Here is a 23,341-nt window from a genome sequence, read left to right on the forward strand (position 1 = left end):
GTCTGTTTCCGATGAATGTTTCAGTGCAGAACAATTTGGGAACTGTGATCAAAGTTCAGTATGTTTAAGGTAGGTAGAATAATGATCATACAGGTCCCCTGGTAAATGTTTTAGTACAGGGTAAGGCAAATGATAACGTCATCAGGCAATAACTGGAGAAATTAGATTTAAGGGATTCTTTTCAGGGGAAATGTAATTTTGTCAGGTGGGAATCATTTAAAGGTCAATGATCAGAATTCGGAATCACGTGGAATCATACAGTCGGACATCACGGTAACAGAATTTTTGATCCACTCGTCAAAACTGATCAAGTTTCCCAAAGTAGACCAGTCCCATTTGCCTGCAGTTGGTCCATGCCCCTCTGAACTTTTTCTCGTTATGTAAATGTCCAAATGTCTTTTCAATTTTATAACTGCACCTGCATCAACGTCTTCCTGTGAGGCAGAAAGGTTAGGACGGCAAGATTCGCAAATTGCAAATGACAAGAGATATCAAAAGTTTAGTCAGAATGAGAAAAGGAAGCAAATGTTTAGAAAATTGAAATCAAACAAGACCCTTGAGAGGTTTGAAGGAAGCAAAAACACAATAACAGATGAATTATCAGTGCAAAAACAGACCATAAAATGTTGTTGGCCAGTAGGATGAGGGCGATGTTATTGTTGCATTAAGAGCAAGTGTTCAGTGTGAACAGACTGAAGGACAAAGGAGGGAATTTATGACGAAAGCTAGAGGAAGGGAGTCAGGTCCTCAGTGAATATCTCGCATCTGTATCCACAACGGAGAATGAGATGGACGATGGGAATTTTAGGGAGGAATATGTTGTATGTCTTTAGCCACAAGAGAGGCTACAGGAGACTGGAGAATAGCCAACGAGTTCCTTTTGGTTAAAAAGAGCAACGCTGTTAATTCAGGGAATTACATGTAGCTGTGTCTTTCATCCATGGTCGGTTACTGCTTGTAGAAGATTCATAGGCACGGGATTTGCTCACATTTGTAAAAAAAAACGCATATTAGAGATAGTAGCCACGGGTTTACGTGGGATGCCGTGACTCACAAATTTGACTGAGTTTTGTGAGCAAGTGATGAAGATAATTGATGAGGGTAGTGCGTAGATGTTGTTGCCGGCAAAAATTTACTTAAGCATTGAATAATCTCTAGTATGTCTAGCAGATAAAACCACATGGGTTCCATGGTTATGAGTTTGTAAGATAAATCAAAAATTGGCTTGGTTGGAGGTGACAGAAAGTATAACATTGATAGCTGTTTTCTGACTGGAGGTCTGTGAGATATCTCTTCGCAGAACGATCCTTGTTGTGACCTGCATTGTTTGTAAAATTCATTTAGCTGATCTGGTTAGTAAATTTCCAGAAAACATGAAAATTACCGGAGATGTGGGTAGTGAGAAAGTCTGTCAAAACATATAGCAGGCGATGGAGCATTTGGAAATTTGAGCAGAGAAATAGCAGATGGAGTTGGATCGAAATAAGTGTAATTTGATGGACGTGGGAGCTTACAAGCAAGAGGAAAACACGTCTATGAAGGTCAAGGATTTTGGTAAAGTATCTGATAAATTCCTCATCGTAGATTGGTTCATAAAAGTAAGTGATATGGAATCCTTGGTGATATGGAAAGGTTGGTGTAAAATTGAATTGACCATTGAAAACACAGGATGACACAGAACCGAGTTTTTCTCTGTCTGCAGGTCATTAACCACATGTATAAAATTTGGATGAAAGTGTAGGTGGTGTCATTAGTAAGTTTGGAGACGACACAAAAATTGGCTGATTATGCACAGTAAGGAAGGGAGTCAAAAGTCACAACAAGTCATGGATCAATTAGACATTTGGTTGGAGAAACAATGGATAGCGTTTTACCTGGTAAGAGATGGTGATGCATTTTTGGAAATTAAATGCAAGTGGAAACTGCACTGTTAATGGTCGGTCTCTGAATATCATTGATTGACAAAGGGTTCTTATCTCCCTAAAAGATGCAACACAAGTGGATAAGTTAGGAAAGACGTTATACAACATGTTTTCCTTCTCCAGTCGGGGCAGTAAATGTAAATGTTGGCAAATCGCCCTGCAAATGTATAAGGCATCGATCAAGCAAAATTTGGAGGCCCATGCACAGTTTTGAAGGCTGCACTACTGGAAGCAGGTGGAAGCTTTGGAGAGCATGCAGAAGATGTTTCACAGAATGTTGGTGGATTGGAATGTATTAACCACAAGGAGATGTTGGACAAACGTGGATTATTCCTTTTGAGCATCAGAAGCTGAGGGGGAGATTACTGAAGTATCTAAAATTATGAGAGGGAGAGGCAAAGAGAATAATCAGAGTCTCCGTAGGGCGGAAATGTACAATACTGGTGGGCACAATTTTACGTTGAGAGGCAGAAAGGTGGAAGGAAAAGTCCGAGGCAGGTTTGTAACCTCAAAGATAGTAGTACCTGGAATGTGCTACCATGGGAGGTGGCGTGAACAGTTATAGTATCAACAATGGTATTTAGACAGTTGAATGAACAAGTAGAGGATAGAGAGAAGCAGACCATATGCATGCAAATGGAATCAGTTTAGAACAGCATCATGGTGTACACAAGCATACTGGGCAGAAAGCCCAGCTCCTTTGGAGTTCTGTTCTATGTTCTATGGTGTGATCATATAATTCTGTGACATCAGTGCTCAACGTCTTTCTGTGTATAATGCCCATTGATTTATTCCTGCTCCGAATTAGTGCAACTGTCCCTTTTCTGCGTCTCTCTATGGTAATGATTTCACATGCTTCATATCTCCTCCGGCCTGCCTGAGAGATGTGGACAGAGTAGATTGGGAGAAAGCATTCCCGAAAACAAATGGGACAAGCAGGTGACAACAATAGTTTAGAGATCTGCAAAAGCAGCGAAGATGGACGTCAGGATATGGAAGGCACTGCCTGGAAACTTGGGGAATGCAGATTGAAACTTGCCACAGCATTAGATGAATATGGAAGCAAATATTTGCAAGATTATCCGATTAAGACAGGATACTGGCATTAGGTAATCATGAGTGTTTGAACAGCCAGGACAGACACGATTGGCCGAACAAACTCATCCCAGTCTGTAACGCTATTGCAACTCAGTGAAACCGTGACAGACTGTCTTCAAACGTAAAGCCTCAGTCTTTGATCCTAATTCACGTTTGTTCGCACTGATTGGATCTCAAACTGATCTTTTCTGTCACGCTGAATCACTCTTTTAGACGTTTGTTTACCAGTAACTAGATTACAGAAATTTTGTGCGACCGTTCAGGATTTAAGGTGTTAACATATTTATAGATTCCCAGTTGACATGAGCCTGGAGCTGAGATGTGCCCTTCCATGATGTAGCACCCATTGAGATTCTGTTGAGTGTCTATTCTAATTCCGATTTACTGCTTTTTTCCATCTGATATTTTTTATTTTCAAGGAGAAACAGGCGACAACATTAGAGCACAGAATTTACCACGGTACCAGGTGTTTCCTGTTGTTTGAACAGAAAGGCAAGACGCGCAGTGACGGTTCTGTGGTTCTGCAGACTGAGAAGCTGCCTTTTCATACACTGTACCTTCCATAAATCCTGCCAAATTCCAAATTATGATCTGCTGTAAAATATGCTTCTGCATGTTTTTTAACAATATGCTACGGCTCTTCGATGCAATCAATTCGTTGGTAATGTCCGGCATTTATGATATCAAAATGCGTGTTCATGCATTTCGCCTCTGTCTGAAAGATCAGATTTCTTCAGATGATTGGCAATTTGCCCTGTATCGCAACACAACCCATATATGATGTGAAATTCTGCAGCACATCTGTGAGACATGGCTCAGGCGCTGTCTTGTAGATGAATAGTTCAAAACAGCACAGGATAAAATGGAAATTGTTGATAACGTGAATGAATGTAGTCAATAACGCTAAACTGTACCCAGTTTCGAAACCATGGTAACACGATCAAAGTTCTGATGGTGTTGGCAATCTGAATTAAGAACACAGAAGAACTGCAGAAACTTGGGACAAATATGATTTTAATGTTTCGAGTCCACTGAAGAGGGCTGGATAATGCTGATTTATGTGCAGTTCATCTGAGATGCTCAAGGGAAAGAGATGTGGAGAGTAAGCAGAGCATAAGACAGAGACAGGCCTTATAGTAGTAAAGGAGTGATGTGGATTCTTAATCGGTATTGATGATAAGTGTGACGGTCAGAACGTCACTGATCAGAGCACCTACAGTTTCTTTCAAAGCACTTATGTATATTACAAACAACTGAGTTACAGCACTGATGCTGTTGTAACAACATTGATCACAGACTTTCAGGGAGAGAAAATAACTCACACACTTCCACAACTTCATTTTGTATTCTGTGATCATCCAATTTTGTTTCACGTATTTTGTGATGTACACTTCCGTAAGGAGTGGTCACCTGCAAAAGGATAATTTGACATGATGACCTTTATATCAATGTCTCTGCACTTTCCATGTCCAAAGGTAGTGCGGGAAATAGGCCACATATGTTCCTGTGTTAACCACAGGACAAATCCAACCAGGCCAAATATTGTCTAAACCCGTTTACTCTCAGTCAGCAGTCTTGTGTTTGAAGGGGTCATCAACGATGCTGTCAAACAGGTACCCCATGGCAATAGACTGCGCACTGATTCCCAGTCTGAGTTCCACCAGGGCAACTTAGATCTTAATGAAATACCGAAAATGCTGCAAATCTCAGCGTGTCTCGCTGCGTCTGTGGACCGAGAGACATAGTGATGGAAACTCCACAAATGCCGGACTTGGTGCAGCTCCAACAAAACTCAATAACCTTGACAGCATCCAGAACAAAGCAGCCAAGTGACTGTGACCACATCCACAAACATCCACTACCATCACTTAGTAACAGCAATGTGCACTATTTTCAAAAGACATTGAATAAATTCACCAAGGCTCCTCAGACAGCAGTCTACAAACTCAATAGAAATTCTAAGCAGAGAATAAGGCCGGCAGATATGTGGAACAGAACAAGTTCCCAACTATGCTATTCATTATCCTGACTTGGATGTATGTCGACATTTCTTCCTTGTCGTTGGGTCAAAATCCTGAAAAATACCTCCCTCACGCCATTGTCAGTCTAACTTCAGCATTTCGTGTTCAAAGTTTTAAGAACCTAGTTCATGACGAATTTCTCAAGGGGGAAAATGCAATGGGTAATAAATCCTGGCAGAGACAGCGCTGCCCGTATCCAGTGATAGAATTTTAAATAGAATTGGTTACAGGGAAATGGTTTGAGGTTCAGATCATGATCTGCATTCAATTCCACAATTGATTACACTAGGAGATCTGAATTATCCCTCTTGCTGCTCCACATGTCACAAAGTGCAATGAAAGAGTCAACTACTAATTGAGGGGTGATAGGTTTAAGACACATGCCAGTGGCAGGTTCTTTACACACAGGGTGGTAAGGGCGTGGAATGCCCTACCTGCTAATGTCGTCAACTCAGAAACATTACGGAGATTTAAACAATCTTTAGATGAGCACATGGATGATTTTGTGATAGTGTTGGGGGACGAACTGAGAATAGTTCACCGGTTGACGCAACACCGAGGACCAAAGGGCCTGGTCTGCGCTGTATTGTTCTACGTTCTATGTTCTAACTTCACCTTTTAACTTCCACAGTTTTCACGCTGGTAGGTAACTGATGCTTGTTTTCTTGAATGTACCAATGACATCCCAACGACATTTTCGAGAATTCCACTCACAGTTCCCTGAGTGACAAAATCTCTGTGCAACCCTACGAAATGGCAAACCTGTATCCCAAGACCATGACCCATTTTTCTCGATATCATAAGCCAGATGAACATCAAACCTGCATCCTGCATGTGAAGGCCGTTAGAATTATTTGCGTTTCAATGAGATCCTCACCAATGATTGTGGACACAATGAATGCAATGTTTCCTTAGAGGACACATCTGCTATGCGAGAAATCAGTCTGGTGGATTTTACTGCAACTATTCCAATGCAATGCACTATATCTTAGGCAAGGCGATCAAAACGGCACATGATACTTCAACGGTCTCTGCAATGTTCTGTAGAAGCAGTTTTTTTTAAAAAACGTTGTTCTTGGACTGAACCCGTTTTTCAAAGAAGGTCAAATTAGCACTTACCTTTCAGTCTCGGACTTCTTTCCTTGTTTTTAGTTAATGGGGTACCGGGTCATCCGTTTCTCTTTGTTCATTATCACTAACATACCTTTAAATATTTATTTTACTCTCTGGTTTCCTATTCTCTCCTGTTTTCTGTCCGATGTCGTTAACCTCACACTGATCCGAGTTCGACGGCATCTTTCACGCATTTGCTCTTTGACTCAACTTGTCCGGAAGGCCTTGAAGCCTGTTTGTATGGTTCTGATCAGCAAACCTCTCAAAGTCACATTTGATCCCCTCATCCAAAATCGTTGAAGTGCGTTGTAAATAGCTAATGTCCCACCTTCGATTTCCCATACACTCCGTTTATCACCTCCTTCCCACTGAAAATGCACAACTTTTTTTCTCTGTGAGACAATTCTCTGTCCTGGACCGTATGTCACATATGATAGCGCAGGCTTCATTTCTGTACACCTCGATTTAATCAAAAGTGTTCAAAGATCCGTCGATACAAATGGACAGATTCTCCCATATTCAATATAACAGTTACCCCATCAAAATATTGTGGAGTTCTCAAACCACGACTTCTCTTCAATAAATAATTTCAATTTTATCTGCCCAAATTGATGCTTGTTATCACATTGTTTATGGTGGACACTACCATGTTCAGAATATTGCAATTAACCGGACAGCCTGGACATCCCTGTTTCTCCCTTCCTCGAATTTAGAACAGACACTTTTGCATTGTGACAAACCAAAACATGTATTAAATCTATTGCCGTCTCAGTTAGTGCCAAAAAATGCAGTTTATCAGGCTCCACAAATTGCCAATGAAAGCCTTCAGTCTGAAACGTCGATTCGTCTGCTCCTCGGATGCTGTCTGACCTCCTGTGCTATTCCAGCGCCACACTGTTCGACTCTGATCTCCACAATCTACAGTCCTCACTTTTTCTGATGAAGTGACAAACTTGTTGCATTTTTGTATGACTTAGTCTCCTCAGAGATTCGTAGTGGCGTGGAATGCACTGCCTGTTGCTGTAGCAGATCCGCCAACTTTAAGGGCATTTTAATGGTCATTAGACAGACATATGGATGAAAATGGACTACTGTCGGATAGATTAATTCCACAGGTCGGCTTCGGATTGATTCCACAAGTTGGCGCAACATTGAGGTCCAAAAGGGCCTGTATTGCGCTGTAATGTTCGATATTCTATGTTCTATGCTCTACATGTACAGTCACAGTTGCCATGATGTCAGGCCCTGCAAGTTTGAAAGATGAGGCATATCAAGAGGAAATTTGATATTTGGCAAACTTGAATAATTTGCATAACTTGTATTGCCCTGTATCGGTCCCATAAGAGCTTACCATCCAAGGAGTGAAATCAACATGATTTGAAATTTGAGCAGATTTTGCAGAGGAAGTGGAAAAGTAAACAATTATTTCCTCTCGCATATCAAGAGGAAATTTGATATTTGGCAAATTTGAATAATTGCAAAACATTGTTGTATTGCACTTTATCCGTCCCATAAGAGCTGACCATCCAAGGAGGGAAATCAACATGATTTGAAATTTGAGCAGATTTTGCAGACGAAGAGCAAAAGAAAACCATTATTTCCTCTCGTAACTGGGTTGGACAAATTCTATCGAATGATCCTGATGAGTAAAATATTGGAAGGTATCGTGATGGAGACGAGGGAACAAGTTTGCAGAAGAGACATAGAAATTACGAACTGTAGTAAAAATAAGATAAGATTTTTGGGGACTTTTTAAAGTTTTTCTAAATGTTAATTCAATGGTTAACACTTTTAGAATGACGGAAAGCTGATTTTATAAAGAAACAAGACTGACATTTGAAGAAAACAACAAGTTGAGCAGCATGTGTGGACACACAAAGCGAGTTTATATTTTGAATCAAATGTGATTATTCTGGATAATGACAGTTTTTAATACTGTGCACAGACGGGGGAGGAGAAGAGACTGAAACAGGTGGTCTGTGTGCTCAGAGAATAAGACAACGGACTGATAGTTATAGTAATAGACAGAATTATGACTCAGAATAGGTGCTAAGGATTGGGGGAATGAGATTAATGTGGGTCTGCTGTGTTGAGACCAATGTCGACAGGACAGGAATATATAAAGGAGGAAATGGGTTACTTGTAATCTAAAGGAAGGGTAGAGGTTCAGCTCAGAAGTTGTTAGTCTCCATTTTTAGTCCTGAAGAGTGTAAAGTGAAGAAATGGAAATTGAGCTCTTTCTCCAGCTGCTCGTGGAGATGCTGAGTTGCAGAGTATCTTCAAAGAATCTGAGACCAATAACGTCCTGTGGTTGTGTGATTCTGTGATATGGATTCCGGCGTGGGGACTCGCTTCCAAGTCAAAATCTGAAACGTCATTGATCTGTTAAGATGAACTAGTGTTTGGAACCCTGTTTCATTGTACCCATTAATGGTCACATCATTTCTCATTGGTGGAGAAGACAGAGTTTACTCAATAGTCTTCTCACATCAAAATCTATTGGTTGATGGAAAGAAACACGAGCCCCTGGACAAGGCGTGGTGGAGGAACTAACTGTTACAGAAATCGAGGAGTCACTTGATACGTTAACTGCTGCTCTGTATCTGTGATCAGCATTCAGCAACTGTTCCGATTTGATCTGGAATCACCAGCTGGGACGATGTTTGTAAGCCTCGTGAAGTTACTTCTTCTGCAGCTATTGAACTGTGAGTTATGGTCACTTGAATACATTTTCTCAACCATTGATAGGTCAATGATTAGTAACATACATGTGGCAAAAATATAATGATAAGTATATGCGAGATAAAATAGTGGCATGATAGGGAATGAAAATTATTTTGTCTTCATTATTTTTTGACTTTTTATGGAACTGTTTCTGAGGCTTCAGAGCTTCCCAACCACAACCCCCATTCACCCCCAATCCTTGCACTTATTCGTAGTTTCCGTACAGCTCACAGAGTTCAAAACCTACTCAGACAATTCGGGTGTGTTTGGAAACAGTGCCCATCGCTGCTTCAACAGTGTGCGTAGTTGGGAAACCTGCTGAACAATATCTACCTAATTTATTCGTCAATATTTGGGAGAATGTAAAACAGAAACTGAACATTTTTGCATTTCTCGGAGCTTGATGTGCCACTGATTTTAGTTACTATTTCTTCTCTTTATATTAGAAAACTTTCTCGATACTGATGCATTTATATAGCGCCGTTGACAATGTCAGTGAAACAAGGGAACTCTGGGCCAATTTGGTACATTTTGTTGTTGAGACAGTTCTGCGATTTAGGAAACGTGACAGGCAAGTTACTCTGAGGAAAGTGTAAGAAACATTGCTGTGATAAAGGGCGCATTTAGCCGTTCGCATCCTCAGTGGAACAAAGGCGCTGTGTGCTAATTTGTTATATTTTATTGTTCAGACAGTTCTGTAATTTTGGAAACTTGGCAGGCAATTTATTCCATGAAATCTGTTAGAATTGTCGCTCTAATAAAGGGCACAGTCAACTGGTCATCTTCAAATAACCAAAGCGAAACATTCACGCTGCTTTCTGTCTGCAAATGTTGCCAGATCTGCGAAGTATTTCCAGCAATTTCTCCTTTGTTTCTGATTTCCAACATGCACAGTTCCTTTGTTCGCCAGTTTTGTTATTCACTGAATTTGGTCGAATGAATGGCACTGGCCAGGCCAATATCAAAAGCTCTCCTTCCTGGACTGGGAAAGTTGTTGATGAAATTCCGTCAAATTACTGTAAACATTTTTACAGAAAGATGCTTCTTTTCTCTCTCCAAATAAAAACTGTATGTATAAAATACCTTTACATACATAGGTAGTCATTGAAACAGGTCACTACTGTACCGTAGTTAAAAAGTGTGGTGCTGGAAAAGCAGAGCCGGTAAGGCAGCATACGAGGGACAGGAGGTTCGACGTTGCGAGCGTAAAATCTTCATCAGGATAAAGATCTTCTGCTTCAAACGTCGACTCTCCAGCTCCTGGGGTCCTGCCCGGCCAGTTGTGCTTTTCCACCACCACCCTTTTTGTCTTTGATCTCCAGCATCTACAATCCTCACTTTCTCCTACTTCTGTACAATCCTGTATGAAGGACAAACAAACACTGGAATTTGACTCTCTACAGCAACACTCTAAAGGCATGTCTTACATGGACAAGATTGTAACTATATATACTTGAGACATCAGGGGGGTCTGGTAACTGAACGGACCCCCATATACCTTCTGCAGCAAGACCTAAGACAGTGGTCTTTCTCCACTGCCTTAGTGACAGCTGCCCCAACCTTTTATACATCCCTCAACACTTAGTCCTGGTCCTTGGAATGTGCCACTGTGCAACCCTCATTCGGGGTCAAATACTTGCCCTGGAATACCAAAGAGTTTAATGCCAACAAACGTCCATTTTTCAGCGATTTGGTGCTCTTCCAGGTGCAGTTGTTTGTTTCAGTGTCGGGGTGTATCATGGGGAACAGACCGTAGACCACTGTGTCCTGAGTCAAAGAGCTGCTTGTGAAGAGACTCGACAGAAAGTACTACATCTTTCGCCAGACATCTTTTGCAAAGGACCATTCCAGTAGGATATGTTTTAAGTCCCTACCCGTGTCCCCGCCACCCTTCCAAACCGCGCATTCACTGAGAGAGCAGTGTGGGTAGCCGCAAACTAATTAGGTGTACATGAGAGATCTGGCAGTTTGTGCCCTTCCCAAGTGATGTCTTCCTGCTTGTTAGAACGTTCTAATGGTGAAGCATTCTGCCAAATGACTTGGACAGTCTGCTGAGTGAGCAACCCGACAGGATCGGCCCTCTCCTTTTCCCACAGAGAATCGAGGACGCGAAGATACGTGCACCAACTGACCTGTGAACCAAACTGTTCCTTCAGCGCTGAATTTATGCTCAAACCGGTGGAATCGGGTTTAAACAATTACCTTTCTGTGTCGGAGCAAGAGAGCTGCAAATTGAGGCAGGGCTGACAGTAATATCATTTTGTTGGCAGAGTTAACTCTTCGAAAATTTGAACTCACTTTACACATATCTCCTATTCTCTGATGAGAGTTGTGCCAGACTTACTTTTAGACATGAACTGAATAGGAATATGAAGGCAGATGAGGCGTCTTACCTTGGTTTGAATTTTTGTTTTGCTGACGGTGTTATCACTGAAGGAAAGCCAAGAAGAAAGCAATTTTCAATCTTCTCAAGAAATTCTGACCAGCTGTAACGGTTGTCTGTTACATTTGGATGCACCGGATTCTGGGCTAACAGTGAACATGGTGTCAGTAAAACACCAGTCAATGTCACCATTGATTGAACTCACACACAAATGGATTATACTCTCAGATTATACCTGTGGCCTGTGTGACCGTTTTGTGATATTATTCATAGAACTAGGTGACTTTTATGTGGAGGTGCCAGTGTTGGTTTGGAGTGGACAAAGTTATAAATCACACAACATCACGTTCGAGTCCAACGGGGTTTATTTGGAAGCACTACCCTTCAGAGCGCTCCTCCTTCACCATGTCGTTGTGCTGATAGAGGAGCAGCACTCCGCAAGCTAGTGCTTCCAAATAAACTGGCTCGATTATAACCTGGCGTTGTGATTTTTACATATGTTACTTAATTCACGTTCGCTGTATTCGAGATTTATTCCACTATTTGATGTGGAATTAATATGTTTACCTCGATATTGTTTTACATTACGATTTTCATCACGCAAGCCTTTCAAAAATGAAATATCCAAAATAAATCCTTTTCAAACTTTATTCTTAGTGACAAATGGGAGAGGTGGAAATCATTATTAGGATATTTATTTCACGACACTTTTTCTTTTTATTCAAAACTGTGGGAATGTCTGGTTTGGTAAATGTTACATAAAATCCAACCAGGTGGCGGTGACCTGAACTCATGGTCCACTGCATTAGTTGAGGCTCGGTACATCATCATATGTGAGGAGAGAATTACAGAATCATGATCAAGTATCAGGGAAGGAACAACGACGCCATTCCAATCAGGATGGGCATTTGCAGGTGCTGGTACTTTCAATTTTCTGTGCACCTTGTTAGCTGGTGTGGGTGCAGTTTTGTTCGGTTGTGTGAAGGTGTTTAGCTGAGTTGTTGCCGTTAACATTGATGGCGCAACTTCTGTGGCTGAATCTTGGTGGTGAATGCTTCAAGTTGTTCAGATAATGGGCGGTGTGTAAATGAAACCGATTGCTTTCTGCGAAGTGCCCTCCAGCTTGTGAAAATATGTTGCAGTTAATGCAGCAATGTAAGCAGCGAGTGTCTGTTAAGCGCGCTGGTTTGTGTGTTGCTCACAGTTATTACTCTTCAGAAAGTGAATAATGCTGAAAATCTGGCACCTGTTCTCCACTTGTAGTGAAAGGATGGGCATCCTGCTTCAGATTATTATATGGAGCAGCATGTCAGCTCAGTTGATTCCAGCCTCGGGCGAGTGACTGTGTGGTGTTTACACATTGCCCCTGTGTATGTGTGGCTCTCCTCCAGGTGCTCTGGTTTCCTCCCACAGTCCAAAGATGTGCAGACCATGCCAAGTTGTCCACACTGCGTTAGGTGCATTAGTCAGAGTGAAATGGGTCTGGGTTGGTTGCTCTTCGGAGGGTCAGCATAGACTTGTTGGGCCATTTGTCCTGTTTCCACTCCGTAGAAAGTCTAGCTTTAAAAGATTCTGTCTATGCTATGGCGTAGTATGTTAAGAGAGTTCATGTACACAAAAATATATTGCTTTGTGGTAAATTGGGTTTCTCAATCTCTGGAAAATTTACTCCTATTTATCCAGTGACATGAATTAACCAAGGTATTGAAGCCTTCTTTTTCATTCTTCCCATGGACGTATTTCCATGTACATTAATGAATTAAGTGCTTGAATTCGAATTTTGTGGATTATTTTCATAAAACATATCACACCGGTTAAATCAGGCTCCCGAGATCGAAATAATGGGTTCGAGTAACTGGTGTGCCTCGAGTCTATTTATGTACTGCATTTCGTCAATCCATTTACACCCAAATCACGGGTACAGTGACCCTGAGAGTGAATTGCATTTTATATCCAGAAGACTAAACTGGTACTATTTCCTTTAAAGTTTAGTTGCTGTCTGTTTTGTCCTAAGATATATGGCAGAAGATAAAAAAAAGACATGCACATCAACACAGCTCAAGTTGCTCAAAGACTAGATTTCACTTTCAAAATTATTTTATAAGCTGATATATGAACAAAGGGGGTTGAATATATATTTATTAACATGAATTTTGTGGAGTACGCATAACCGCCTGATAGCTCAAAGAAACTTCAAAAATGTTGGATGAAATCAGGAGATATGTCAACATCAATGAAGAGTGAAACACAGAAATATTTCGAGTCTGATACGATCACTCAGAGCAGAAGGATAGAAAATAAGGAGTCCCAACAGAGTGGCAATTTTAACACTGTTCCTCTCTCCGCATGTGTTGGGGTTCACCAGCATTCTCCACAGTTGTTTCAGATTTTCCATGTGCACTTTTCTTTTCTACAATCAGCCCGGTGTCTCAATTATTTTGGCTTAATTTGTAAAATTGTTTACGTTGTGAATTTGACGACCAGAGATAGTAACCTGACGTTGTTTCATATAATTTAAGAAAAAGCATTTCGGGTTCAGTTGGAAGGAGACCCGATTGGGGACTGATGCAAGAATAAATTGGCATAGAAATGGAGGTTGCTCAGAACTATTGAAAGAAAGGTTTCTGAGTTTAGTTTGTGTAACTTCGAGATCAACAGTCTTAGTGGCTACTAAGATGAGACAATAAATTTGAACGAGAAGTAAATTTACTCTGGTTCTGCATTACTTGTACACTATTTTGTCTCATCTCGTGCTTTGAAACTTTTCAATTTGTGAAACAGTGAGACAAATTGGTAGCTTAATCTCATATTAATTTATCTAGAAGTAACAACATTCTTGGATCAGATTATAGAGCATGAGATGGTGAACGGCTCCATCATTAAGTTTTGTCGATCTTTGTTGAACAGGTGAGGTGCCGAAAGACTGGAGGTTGCCAAACGTGGTGCCACTGTTTAAGAAGGGCGGTAAAGATGCCAGTGAACTATAGACCAGTGAGCCTGACCTCAGTATTGAGCAAGTTACTGGAGGGAATCCTGAGGGGCAGGATTCACATGTATTTGGGAAGACAAGGACTGATTAGGGATAGTCGACATGGCTTTGTGTGTGAGAAATCATATCTCACAAACTTTATTGAGTTTTTTGAGGAAGTAACAAAGAAGATTGATGAGAGCAGAGCAGTATATGTGACCTATATGGACTTCAGTAAGGCGTTTGACAAGGTTCCCCATGGAAGACTGATTAGCAAGGTTAGATCTCATGGAATACAAGGGTTGGAGGATTTGAGCTATAGGAAGAGGCTGAACAGGCTAGGGCTGTTTTCCCTGGAGCAATGGAGGCTATGGGGTGATGTTATAGAGGTTAATAAAATTATGAGTGGCATGGATAGGGTAAATATGCAAAGTCTTTTCCCTGGGGTGGGGGAGTCCATAACTGGAGGGCATAGGTTTAGGGTGAGAGGGGAAAAATGTAAAAGGGACCTAAGGGGTAACTTTTTCACGCAGAAGGTGGTAAGAGTATGGAATGAGCTGCCAGAGGAAGTGGTGGAGGCTGGTACAATTGCAACATTTAAGAGGCATTTGGATGGGTATATTCGAAGGAAAGGTTTGGAGGGATATGGACCGGGTGCTGGCAGGTGGGACTAGATTGGGTTGGGATATCTGGTCAGCATGGACAGGTTGGACCGAAGGGTCTTTTTCCATGCTGTACATCTCTATGACTCTATGACTATAATTAGGGAAGTGCATGAAATATAAAATTGCAAGTTGCACAAAACCACTTTAATATTCACCTCGTGCCGAAGTAATGAATAGCTGACTTTTCAATCCACTATTGCTCTTTTATAAATTCGATATTAGTCAAGAAGAAACACAAGGGTCACTCCCAGGCACACATGTTCAACTCAATGTTTTCTATTTTACTAAGAATTGAATTCTTTATTCGCGACATAATTCTACTACTTGGGTATACCATAAAATCTAATTGATCCTTTATGTGAAGAAAAATGAATGATTGAAGTCATATCAACCGAGAGGTGAATGCATTGTTTAGTTTCTAAATTTAGTAATTAATATGTGTTCAGTTTTAATTCGCATACAGAAATGTCAAGTATTCTGCATTTTTGCTGCTGTCAATAATTTTGTTTCTTTTTATTCCCTGTGTCGATTGACACTTAATTGAATTACAAAATTTCAGAGAAATAAAGATGTTTTGAAATCTAAATAAACGCTACTGTAAAAATAAAAATGGTATTCATGTCCCTCATGTGTAGTTGAAGCAGACTGGAAATCAACTTGCCTTCTTCCTTGATACAGCGATTCAGCTTGAAGTAGGCAGTCATCTGTGTTAGCTAAATACTGCACTGGCACTGGACAGATTGCGGAGAAGCTTCACAGCATTGATTCCGGAGAGGACAGCTTGAGAAGACCAGGACAATATTTGGAATTTAGAAGAATGAGGGGCGAATCTGACAGAAAGATAGAAAATAATGAACGGAGTAGATATGATGGAGGTTCATCACACTAGTGGGTGAAAGTAGAACGTGGGAAAGTAGCTTTAAACTAAGGAGGATCAGGTTTCAGGCTGAGATGAAGAGGAACTTTTCCAGCCATTCTGTTGTGAATCTGTGGAATTCCCTGCCCAGTGAAGCAGTTGAGATTATCTTGTTGGATGAAATCAAACGTAGATATATGGATTATTGAACAGCACTGGAATTATGGGTTGTTGAGAATCGGCGGGTAAGTGCAACTGAATCCACGGAAAGATCAGCCCATGGTCTCATTGAATGGTGGTGCAGCCTTGATGGGCCGGATGGCCCACGCCTGCTCGTCGTTCTTGTGTTCTCATACAGATGTGAAATATGGAGAACACTAATTGTACCGACTCTCACCTCATTCCACGTTGAATGGTGTACCCTCTGCAATGTTGCAAGAGAAATTTCACGTGAGCCAGTAAATGCTGCAAAAGTAGTTCAAAAGGACATACGTGTTCAAAACCAGACAGAATTATTCCATAGTTACATCTGTCTGAAATTGCGATGAACAGTCTTTCAGTAGATTTAGTTTGTACCAGTTCTCCCATCAGTTAGAGAGTTCACAATGATGCCACTGATCTGATATGTATTTGTTATTTTCCAAAAATCTCCAGTGAGTAAGGATCTTCAAACTTCTGATAATTGGGCCAGCGTGCAAGACATTGTTTTAGATTTGTCCTGTTCATTTTCTGTGACGAATTACATTAAAAAAATAAAGATTTAACATTGAATTGTAGGGATATTGCACACGCATGATAAAGAGGTGAACGGTCACTCAAGTCGGTGAATGCAGTTTATGAGAGATGTTGTACAGCAGGGATTGAATAAATCCATAGTGAGCGACCATCTATTAACACATGAACAGATGACCCATGATGTCTGAAAGTCGACATGATATTATTCTGAGATTGAAAACAAGCAATTCGAGGTTTATAGAATTTATAAAAATTGTATGGGAAAGTTTTCACAAGAAGCTAAAAATCATCAAACTGTACCACACAATGCGTGAAATTTTAACTTAACTAAAATTGAAAATATATTTCGATGCCTCTATCAGCTTGGGAGAGGGGGAAAATAAGTTATAGTAAAATGAATGACAGGGCAAACTCAGTTGAGTCATAGAGTCATAGAGATGCACAGCATGAAAACAGGCCCTTCGGTTCAACCTGTCCATGCCGACCAGATATCCAAACCCAATCTAGTCCCATCTGCCAGCACCGGGCTCATATCCCTCCAAACCTTTCGTATTCATGTACCCATCCAAATGCCTCTTAAATGTTGCAAATGTGCCAGCCTCCTCCACTTGCTCTGGCAGCACATTCCATACATGTACCACTCTCTGTGTGAAAAAGTTGCCCTTGGGTCTCTTTTATATCTTCACCCTCTCACCATAAACCTATGCCCTCTAGTTCTGGACTCCCCGACCCCAGGGAAAAGACTTTGCATGTTTATTCTCTCCATGTCCCTCATAATTTTGTGAACGTCTATAAAGTCACCTGGAGCCTCCGACGCTCCAGGGAAAACAGCCCCAGTCTGTTTAGCCTCTCCCTGTAGCTCAGACCCTTCAACCCTGGCAACATCCTTGTAAATCTTTTCTGAACCCTTTCAAGTTTCACAACATCTTTACGGTAGAAAGGAGACCAGAATTGCACGCAATATTTCAACAGTGGCCTTACCAATGTCCTGTACAGCCGCAACATGACCTCCCAATTCCTGTACCAATACCTTGACCAGTAAAGGAAAGCAAACCAAACGCCTTCTTCACTATCCTATCTATCTGCGACTCCACTTTCAAGGACCTATCAACCTGCACTCCAAGTTCTCTTTGTTCAACAGCACTCCCTCGGACCTTATCATTAAGTGTATAAGTCCTGCGGAGATTTGCTTTCCCAAAATGCAGCATCTCGCTTTTATCAGAATTAAACTCCATCTGCCACTTCTCAGCCCATTTGCCCATCTGGTCAAGAGTCTGTTGTAAGTTGAGGTTATCCTCTTCGCTGTCCACGACACCTCCCATTTTAGTATCATCTGCAAACTTACTGACTGTACCTCTTATGCTCGCATCCAAATCTTTATGTAAATGACAAAAAAAGGAGAGGACCCAACACCGATCCTTGTGGCACTCCACTGGTCACAAGCCTCCAGTCTGAAAAACAACCCTCCAACACGACCCTCTGTCAACTACCTTTGAGCCAGATCTGTATCCAAATGGCTAGTTCTCCCTGTATTCCGTGAGATCTAACCTTGCTAAAACAGTCTCCCATAGAGAACCTTGTCGAACGCCTTACAGAAGTCCATACAGATGACATCGACCGCTCTGCCGTCATCAATCTTCTTTGTTACTTCTTCAAAAAACTCAATCAAGTTTGTGAGACATGATATCCCACGCATAAAGCCATGTTGACTATTCCTAATCAGTCCTTGCCTTTCCAAATACATGTACATCCTGCCCCTCAGGATTCCCTCCAACAACTTGCCCACCACTGCCTCAGGCTCACTGGTCTATAGTTCCCTGGCGTGCCCTTACCACCCTTCTTAAACAGTGGCACCACGTTCGCCAACCAGTAAACACTTACAAAAAGTTTAAAGCGGGTTCATCACCATCCTGTCCCCAGTGGAGTTGAACGTGGGTTAAAAATACTGAGAGTGATACTTTGTTGGCAATGACGATAGACATTGAAACACATTAAGCAGTGTGTTCAAAGAGGTAGCATCGGCCCCTTGGACAGAATGACCTTCTTCCTCTGTTGTGACCGTAGAATGGTTTGTGGACCGTTACATATTGATCTTCTTTTTTCAATCCATCATAAAACTTCCTGTTCCAGATTTAGGGAAATGGATAATTCCTGCTGGATATTGTTGATGAGTGAATCTCGTAATGCTGTCGCCATGTAGATAGGGGAACATAATAAAGCCGTATATTAAAGATGGTAAACACTGAAAAAAATAAATATACTTTCGGGGCTTGGTTGCTGACTAAGCACTGTTAGCCATTGTTTATTTCAGTATTGCTGATCGACTCAAAGTTCTAAAATGCTGAAAACTTTGGACGGGGGTGCCTTGCTTTGGTAACTGGGGAGTATTGTCGCTCTTTACAGGGATCATCACAATGTTGAGGAAGATAGCAATGGAGTGACGAGCAGACCAGTCAGAGAGTTGGCAGCGTGTCTCTCTGTGTGGAAACAATTTGGTCAAATTTATAAGAAAACAGACAATATTTGATAATTGCAGTAATTATATTTCCTGCTTTTATCACCATTGCATGAAATGAGATTTGAACTTTCCAGATATCATACAGAGTCACAGTAAGGACATCGGGCCTTTGTCCCAAACTGGTCCAGGCTGATCAAATGTTAATCCACGAATGTCAAATCCATTTCTCTTCACTTGACTCATATCGTTCTCAACTATCCCTATCCATGTAGCTGTCCGAATATCTTTAAAGTGTTGTTACTGTACCCGCCTAAATCATTTCCACTCGCAGCTTATTCCAGATGCTTACCACCCTCTGTGTAAAATATGATTATTTGGCAAACTAATGATAATTATTGCCCGCATTTTTGCATTTGTCTAATTTATTTCTACGTGCTAAATTGAATTTTTATCCCTCTATTTCAGGCAGACTTGCTGACACTCAGGCCGATAGTAAAGGTAACTGCATGCTCCTTTTATATGGAGTCGATTTCCTATATTCTGATGATTCTGTTCAAGCACGAAGTTGTGCTAAGAATCTCCTTGCCTTAAAATTCATGTTGAACAGCTGTCTGTTCATAACTAATGGGGTTGCATGACTTCTGAAGGTCTCTCATTTCAGGATTGCTGGGGAGCAGAGTGTTAAGGATCAGTTCCTACGCACATTGCCATTCTCAGATCGAGACGACACATGGGGATACTGTGAAAATTCAGTTACACACACAGTGCTGCTTTCAGCAATGTATATAAACCATTTCACTCACTATTGAGCTGTACATTGTGCGCATATGATCATACATCCCACAATATTTCGGGCTGTGACAGGCGGAAGTACTGTTTCATTTTCAGATGCACGGAGGATCAGTTGTGTTTTTCTCGCCATTCATTGCGCCCATATGTCATGAATGAGTAATAAAAATTCTCCTCACCTAGGCCAGTTTAGAGGAATTGTTTCTGTGGAAACATTTTTCTGACCCTCGCTCTCTGTGAGTGAGCATCACTTCTAAAATGGCATTTCACCATCCACAATACGTATTGTGAGTTACATTGCGATAGCATGCATTTCTTTTGCCATGCCATCACTCCCATTGCATTCTGAGCTGGGAATGCAGACATCAATTGGAGCTTTCACAATTGCGCAGTATTCACTTTGATTACGATTTCGGTGTTTTACAGAGACGGTGAGGCTGAGACTTGAGAATGGGGGCAGTCCTTGCGCTGGCCGAGTGGAGATTCACTACAGGGGACAGTGGGGGACAGTCGATCATGATCTTTGGGACCTGCCGGATGCCACAGTTGTGTGTCGGGAGCTGGACTGCGGGACCGCGGTCTCTGCCTCGGGCGGGGCTCACTTTGGACGAGGATCCGGACCCATTGTGACCTGGAATGTTGAGTGCAGCGGGACCGAGCGCGCTCTGAAGGAGTGTCAATCAAAGGAATGGGATCACTACAGCTTGTCACACGACAATGATGCTGGTATCGTCTGTTCAGGTAAAAATCTATTACCATTTCTTTGGAGCTTTATCACAAGCCGGAGCTGCCTGAAACCAGAAAGGGATATGATAACAGAGCGACAACTATCCAAATATTATTAACATGATAATAACAAAACGCCCAATTCATTCGGTATTATCATATAATGCGTGAATATTTGAAGCGAATGGGAGAGGTGAATTCTCGTTACCGTTTCCAATCCAGTAAAGGGGCACGACAGGTGTCCATTGTAATGCCACTTGAAGACACATTGAGAGAACTGCGCTGCAGGAATGATCACATTTACAACCCAATGCATACTGAGATGAGACATTGTGTTGGCTGGCAGAATCACTTTCTGTCACTTATCCTCAGGTTGAAAGTTGCTTTCTGTCTGAACAGCTGAGGGTCGGGGTTATGGCTGAACATGAATGAGATCGACAGGGCAGCAACCTGATTGTAGGAACAATTTATTTCCAGAAGGATAGTAGTGGGAAGTAGGAGTCGTGCCAGAAGACTGGAGGATAGCAAATGTGGTTCCCTTGTTCAAAAAGGGGAGTAGGGATAACCCTAGTAACTATAGGCCGGTGAGTCTCACTTCTGTTGTGGGCAAAGTCTTAGAGAGAATTGTAAGGGATAGGATTTATGCACATCTGGATAGGAATAATGTGATCAAGGATAGTCAGCATGGTTTTGTGAAGGGCAGGTCGTGCCTCACAAACCTTATTGAATTCTTTGAAAAGGTGACGAAGGAGGTTGATGAGGGGAAAGCGGTAGATGTGGTATATATGGATTTTAGTAAGGCGTTTGATAAGGTTCCCCATGGTAGGCTACTGCAGAAAATACGGAGATATGGCATTGAGGGTGAGTTGGAGGTTTGGATTAGGAATTGGCTGGATGGAAGAAGACAGAGGGTAGTAGTTGATGGCAAAGTTTCTTCATGGAGTGCCGTCACTAGCGGTGTTTCGCAAGGATCTGTTTTGGGACCATTGCTGTTTGTCATTTTTATAAATGACCTGGAAGAGGGGTTAGAAGGTTGGGTGAGCAAGTTTGCGGATGATACGAAAGTCGGAGGAGTTGTTGACAGTGAGGAAGGATGTGGCAGGTTACAGCAGGATATAGAGAAGCTGCAGAGCTGGGCAGAAAGGTGGCAAATGGAATTCAATGTAGCTAAGTGTGAGGTGATTCACTTTGGGAAGAATAACAAAAAGATGGGGTACTGGGCTCATGATCGGATACTTGGTAGTGTGGATGAGCAGAGGGATCTTGGTGTCCATGTACACAGATCTCTGAAAGTTGCCACCCAGGTAAATAGTGCGGTGAGGAAGGCATATGGCGTACTGGCTTTTATTGGTAGAGGAATTGAGTTCCGGAGTCCTGAGGTCATGATGCAGTTGTATAAGACTCTGGTGCGGCCGCATCTGGAATATTGTGTGCAGTTTTGGTCGCCATACTATAGGAAGGATGTGGAGGCACTGGAACGGGTGCAGAGGAGGTTTACCAGGATGTTGCCTGGTATGGTAGGAAGATCGTATGAGGAAAGACTGAGACACTTGGGGCTGTTTTCATTAGAGAAAAGAAGGTTTAGGGGTGACTTGATTGAGGTGTACAAAATGATTAGGGGGTTAGATAGGGTTGACAGTGTGAACCTTTTCCCGCGTATGGAGTCGGGTATTACAAGGGGGCATAGCTTTAAATTAAGGGGGGGGGGGTAGATATAGGACTGAAGTTAGGGGTAGGTTCTTCACTCAGCGAGTCGTAAGTTCATGGAATGCCCTGCCAGTAGCAGTGGTGGACTCTCCCTCTTTATGAGCATTTAAGCGGGCATTGGATAGGAATATGGAGGATAGTGGGTTAGTATAGGTTAGGTGGGCTTGGATCGGCGCAACATCGAGGGCCAAAGGGCCTGTACTGCGCTGTATTCTTCTATGTTCTATGTTCTAAATGCCAGACCTGTAATTAATCATATAAATGTTTATCAGAAAATAATCTAAGTCGCTGTTGCTATAAATTGCTCTGATTCTGCGCTTTTTTAAAATATCTCAGATCACAGACCTCTGAGGTTGGTACCTCAAAATTCCCAATGCTTTGGCAGACTGGAGGTTCAGTTCGGTGACACCTGGAAAACAATGTGTGGGCTTGAATGGGATTTGAACACCGCCAATGTGGCCTGTGCACAGCTTCATTGTGGAGTCGCAGTGTCTGTTTCAAGCTCGATGCATTCTGGAGGCAGTGCTGTCCTCACGGCTACTGAGGTGTTTAAATGTACGGGCAATGAGACTCAGCTGGGGAAGTGCCCTCGGTCTTCAACCACGCACCAGGATTGCACTGGACACAACAATGTCACCCTGATATGTTCAGGTGAGTACAAGCTTACCTAAAGAAAAAGACACATTTCCGCTTCATGTGTGTAAGAGTAATGTCGCTGGCATTCCTGACATTGCTTTGACCGTGACAAATCTCAACTAATCCTCAAGGTTCTCATATTCTCTGGCACAAGAGTGATGAGGTAAAATATACACGAAATTATTGAAAATTTAAACATTTTAAAACGTTTGCGTTTGGATTGGGAAAGACATTTCTTCAACTGTCCACAGCCAATACACTTTAGTGTCGACGTTGACGAAACGTCGCTCATGGAGGATAATGTGAATCGTTGGTCGATACAGATACATTGACGTGAACCTCAGACAATTAAAGTTATGACAAGACAACTGTTTATTTTCTGAATCTCCCTGACCCGATTATATTTTATAACAATACAAACAGACTGTATGACATCATTGAAGATCACTCTTGACAACAACTTTTTCAGCAAGAAGTTCCAGCTCACAAACACTCGTTGGCTGATAGATATTATCATGGTAATTTATTCACCGTTCTGTC

The 23,341-nt window shown here is 41.8% G+C and overlaps 1 protein-coding gene across 1 annotated transcript in view; it reads left to right on the forward strand.

Annotated features, from left to right (window-relative positions):
• The first annotated feature begins 1,466 nt into the window (after positions 1-1,466).
• LOC148144491 (scavenger receptor cysteine-rich domain-containing protein DMBT1-like) overlaps positions 1,467-23,341 on the forward strand; it is a 37,071-nt gene continuing 15,196 nt past the window's right edge. Inside the window, exons 1-5 of the mRNA XM_087975348.1 lie at positions 1,467-1,598; positions 3,440-3,573; positions 8,768-8,859; positions 19,409-19,441; positions 20,159-20,473. Of these exons, the coding sequence (XP_087831474.1) occupies positions 1,467-1,598; positions 3,440-3,573; positions 8,768-8,859; positions 19,409-19,441; positions 20,159-20,473 (706 nt within the window). The remainder of the gene's footprint in view (positions 1,599-3,439; positions 3,574-8,767; positions 8,860-19,408; positions 19,442-20,158; positions 20,474-23,341) is intronic.

The sequence above is a fragment of the Chiloscyllium plagiosum genome, unplaced genomic scaffold, assembly GCF_037043375.1.
Source record: "Chiloscyllium plagiosum isolate Xiang-an unplaced genomic scaffold, Cpla_swu_hap1 HiC_scaffold_27, whole genome shotgun sequence".
Lineage (NCBI taxonomy): Eukaryota > Metazoa > Chordata > Chondrichthyes > Orectolobiformes > Hemiscylliidae > Chiloscyllium > Chiloscyllium plagiosum.